The sequence below is a fragment of the Phragmites australis genome, chromosome 19 (assembly GCF_958298935.1).
Source record: "Phragmites australis chromosome 19, lpPhrAust1.1, whole genome shotgun sequence".
NCBI classification, from domain to species: domain Eukaryota; kingdom Viridiplantae; phylum Streptophyta; class Magnoliopsida; order Poales; family Poaceae; genus Phragmites; species Phragmites australis.
Window position 1 is genome coordinate 3384911 of NC_084939.1, and position 5191 is coordinate 3390101.

At 41.8% G+C, this 5191-nt stretch overlaps 1 protein-coding gene across 1 annotated transcript; it reads left to right on the top strand.

Annotated features, from left to right (window-relative positions):
* Nucleotides 1-398: 398 nt before the first annotated feature.
* Nucleotides 399-4988, top strand: LOC133900001 (obtusifoliol 14-alpha demethylase-like). Its single transcript, XM_062341065.1, has 3 exons — nucleotides 399-525; nucleotides 844-1376; nucleotides 3708-4988. The coding sequence occupies exons 2-3, from the start codon at nucleotides 900-902 to the stop codon at nucleotides 4707-4709; spliced, it is 1479 nt and encodes a 492-aa protein (XP_062197049.1). The 5' UTR covers nucleotides 399-525; nucleotides 844-899; the 3' UTR covers nucleotides 4710-4988.
* Nucleotides 4989-5191: the final 203 nt, after the last annotated feature.

Here is a 5191-nt window from a genome sequence, read left to right on the forward strand (position 1 = left end):
TCGCGGCACGAGGTCGCCCACGTCCCTCCGCCCGTCCATGTAACAGTACCCCACGCCGAGCGGTGTCCTCGCCGCGCGGGTCGCGTTCGTCCTCGCCCTCGCCGCTGCGGGGTCTGTCCCCGTCCGCCCTCGCCCAGTTTTGTTTCTCCGTCGTAGTCACGCCGTGTATTCTTGGTAGTTGGCACAGAGCCGTCGTGGATTCGTTGGCAGTTAGCAATCTCTACCCACGTGCCCTTGTACCATCACTGGTAGTGGTGGCGTCAGTGACGTGTCGGCGTGTCTGTGGCGGCCCTCGCCGCCGCGGCGACCCAACGTGAGACGGAGAGCGAGCGCCGGCTATCGACTCCTTATAAATGTAACGCGTTGGCGCCACCTTTTCTGCATCCCTTCGCTGCCCCAGTTCCTTTCTCGTCTCCTCCTCGGGCCCCGGACCCCGGAGCGAGCGCAGAGATTGATCGGAGCTGCTGCCGTCCCCGTCGCCGGTTGTGACCCGACTCCTTCCCGTTCTGCCTCACGTAAGTTAAGGTGAGGCTCTCTTGGATTCCTCACGCCGGAGCCATCTCCAATAATCTGCCCCAGATCATCTGGGCGCGGCACTAGTTTTCTTTCTTCCTCCAACCCAGCGGCGCCGTGACATGCTGAGCACGGTGGAGAGATCACTGTGTTTCCCAGTCGCAAAAACAATGGGAGAGACACCACCTGATATATAGAAAATCAAGTTCTTGTACTTTAAACCATTCCCATGTTGCTTTTGCTTTGGCTATGTAAAGCCATGCATATATTTACCTTCAAAGGGTTTAATTTAACTTCCGACTGATCTTGATCATCTCCATGTTCTTGCAGCACTATTAATTCTTACTACCAAGCCGCTTGGCTTTATCACTGCTGATTATAACAGCATGGATATGGCAAATGGTGCGGTGTGGTTCTGCATAGCTCTTGTTTTCGTCACTGCAGTAATCACCAAGGTTGCAAGAGGAAGAACAATGGATGGTCCGGCATGCAATATGCCGCCTCCTCCTCCTGTGGTGACTGGCATTTCTATCATTGGACTTTTACATACGCTTGTTGCAAAGGGTTTCCAAACAATGATCCACGAGCAATACACAAAATTAGGGAGTGCGTTCACAATAAGTTTATTTGGGCTAAAAACAACATTCCTGATTGGACCAGAGGTCTCAGCTCATTTTTATCAAGGACTAGATTCCGAGATTAGTCATGGTAATATCCTTGAGTTCACTGTGCCCATGCTTGGCAAAGAGGTTGGCTATGGCGTAGATATCACCACCCGAACTGAGCAGAATCGCTTCTATATTGATGCGCTGAAACCATCAAAGTTGAGGTGCCATGTTGGTCCCATGATTCAAGAAGTGGAGGTAAGTAACAAAACATGTCTATTTTGATTCCTCATACATGTCTTGCCAGAAAATGCAATTAACAAGATATTATAGATCAAGATATCCAACTTTTAATGAGAGGAACAACAAATAGCCGAGAATAATTTTGTTGGCAAAACGACCATCAAATTAAAACAAGGTTAGGCGTCATCTGAACTAGTTTTGGAGTTTTGTTGTGTAAAATATCCAGTTTCTTTCCATTGTCTAAAAATAATCCAATGTCATTGGCAAACACTACTAAAAAATTATTTTTGGGACACTCAAGGTATCTTTCCACATGTGGCTCATAGGACAAACCGTCTAAACAAGCTCCTGCGGTTTCGGGCCATCTGTGAAAATAAATTTCCACATGCGGCTGCTTACGACAACCACCTCTGGAAATGCAATGATTACCATAGGCGGTTTCTTATGTGAACCACGTCAAAAAATGAAATAATTACTATAGGCGATTCCTTATATGAACTGTCTCTGATAATGGATGACAGGTTATCTTAAAAAATAATAACATTTTCATACAAAGTAGCATGAGAACAAATTTTATATGAAAATTGTAGCTGTTGACAAGATCTACAACTTTGTAGTTAAAAACATTTCATTTGAGGTCATTTAAATGTTCAAATAATCGTTTAAAGTTTTGGACAGGAGAGATCAAAAGGATTACATATGCTATTAGTATCACCAATACTTCTGTGGTGGGATGGCAAGAATGTATCACGCGAGCTGAGAGTTCCCGCGTTCGAGTGCCACGAACCACATGTGCGTGTATTTCGCGCGAAAAATAGTGTAACTTGCGACGGTGCGGCCGTAGGGGGTGCCTGGTCGAGCGAAAATAAAATCGGGTTTTTTGGGCCAAAAACATCAATTCGAGATCCGATTACTAAAGGTGGTCCTCTTAAGGAATCGCTTGTGGAAGCCTATTTCTACTGGCGGTTCCTTAAGTGAACCATCTTAGGAAACATATTACTACAGATAGTAACTTAAATGAACTACCTATGGTAATAGATTTTATAGACGATCTCTTTTGTTCCTGTGGAAATCGTCCATTTCAATAGGCCTTCGACTAAAGACGCATGGTTAAACGCCTATAAAAATATGTTACCACCCACCTCTACAAATTATTTCTCTAGTTGTGAAGGATGAAAGTCATACTTTCATAATAGTTAACAGGAACAGTATGCCATCTTTTATCTGGAATAAATTGACTCTAGAAAAGGTTTAAGATAACTGGTGGAAAGGATATTATATCATTAGTTAACTACTTAATACTTATCATCAATAAGACCTTCGATTGTTTGCTGCATGAGCATTTTAGTTACTTACAAATGCTAGTCTTAAAGATCTCCTGTGTAACTGTCTAGTTGTACTATGTATGCTAAACTAGAGTTGGACGGTATAATGTGAGATTACTGATGTCTGTACTGTTGTCCAAAAGTGTGTGCACGGCCTACCATCGGGAGCTATTGTAGTTTCGTATCACTTCTTTTCATAATTTTGTTAGTCCATCTGGTCACAAAGACATGACTTTCTGGACGAGGTTCCGCTGTCCAACTTTTAGAAGTTTGACTAATGATAGCTTTTAAATATTTGGTTTGAAAATATGAAAATTATAAGTGTAGATTTATTTTGAAAAATAATTTCATAATATCACAAATCTATTGGGTCGTATAAATACTCCATTTAGTCATAAATACATATCATTTTGGATAAGATACGATCTTAAATGCATAACTTTGACCACTATTTTTCATTAGAATATATTTATCAAATCAATTGAATTTGTGATATTCTAAAAATATTTTTTAAGATAAGTTTACATATATGATTTTGAAAGCTATTGTTAGTCAAAGTTTTAAGAGTTTGATAAAAAAAAATCAAAACTACTTGCATTTATAACCCGAGGGAGTATATTATAATAAAAAAATACTCCATCAGATCATAAATATATGTCGTTTTGAATAAGACATGGTCTCCCATAAATAGTTTGACCACTATTTTCTATTAGAATATATTTATAAAATTCATTAAATTTATGATATTGTGAAAATATTTTTCAAGATAAATCTATATATATGATTTTAAGATTTTCAAACTAAATATTTTAAAAACTATTGTTAGTCAAAATTTTAAAATTTTAATCGATTTTTTTTAAAATGATATGTATTTATGATCGGAGAAGTAGTGACCAAAGCTACATATTAGAGACAGTGCCGTTGTCCAAAAAGTCAAGTATTTGTGATTGGATAGAGTACATGTTTAGTGCTCCATGTACGAGTCACTTATCTGAAGCGGAATCATGCATTTTCTACACAGAATTACTTTGTAGAATGGGGACAGCAAGGTACTGTTGATCTAAAACAAGAGTTCGAGCAGTTACTCATGCTGATCTCAGGCCGATGCTTACTCGGGAAAGAGGTTCAGGGGAAGATGTTCAACGAGTTCTTCTCTACGTTCCGTGAACTCACTGATAACAGCTTGGGACTGATCACCATGTTGTTTCCGTATGCCCCGATTCCGATGACCCGACGGCGCGATAGGGCGCGTGCTAGGCTCTCAAAAATGTTCACTTCGATCGTGAGATCACGCAAGAGCTCCAACCGAGTTGAGGAGGATGTGTTGCAGAACCTGATAGACTCCAGATACAAAGACGGCCGCCCCACGACCGATGCTGAGGTGACCGGGCTAATGATCGCCGTGCTCTTTGCCGGGAAGCACTCAAGCTCCACCACCAGTACGTGGACTGGAGCTCGCCTCCTAAGCCACTCACAATGCTTGAAGGCTGCCGTCAAGGAGCAGCAGCAAATTGTCAGTAAATATGGGGACCACATAGACTACAATACCCTGCTGGAGATGACCTTCCTACACTGCTGCATCAAGGAGGCGCTGCGGATGCACCCTCCTGCACCAACATTTCTTCGCAAGGTGCACAAGAACTTCACCATACGGACCAGAGAAGGCCACGAGTACGAAATCCCGAGAGGGCATACCATAGCAAGCCCTTTGGTATTCAACAACAACATTCCTTACATTTACAAGGATCCTGATGTGTATGACCCAGACCGGTTTGGTCCTGGAAGGGAGGAAGACAAAGTTGGCGGCAAGTTCTCTTACACTGCGTTCAGTGGTGGAAGGCATGCTTGCCCCGGCGAAGCTTATGCTTATATGCAAGTTAAGGTGATATGGAGCCATTTACTAAGGAACTTTGAGCTCAAGTTGGTGTCTTCGTTTCCCGAGACTGACTGGGGGAAGGTTGCCCTGGACCCTAAAGGGAAAGTAATGGTGAGTTACAAAAGACGGACGCTACCTGGCACCTAGTTGGAAAACTGATTACTGTTTATGTACCAACTGTATGTATTTATATATGCTTTGTATGTGTAATATGTGTGTAACATGTTTGTATGCCCACACATGTTGTGTGGAGAGATGGATGGCGACATATAGTCACATAAAATGAAAATGGAAATGACGTCTTCTCTCAAGAAAAGGCGGAATGGTTGAGTAAACACATAACGCTCATGACGTTGAAACACAGGATGTAAGAAGAGCAAAGAAATGTACTCCTGATCGCCAATCTTTATTGTACCGTCAGTCTATGTGTGGACACATCTTAAACATTAGTGTTGATAGCACCTCTATATCTTAAATGTTTACAGCTAGAAACGATGTCATAGAGCTCCATCATGCTTTATATTAGTATAGATACGTAAATAGTTTGGGAAATTTTAGTGCTAAGTTGTTTTGAAGCCAAACTTTATATTGAATAGCCTAGACGCCATATATAGGGCAGGTAAAGAAAG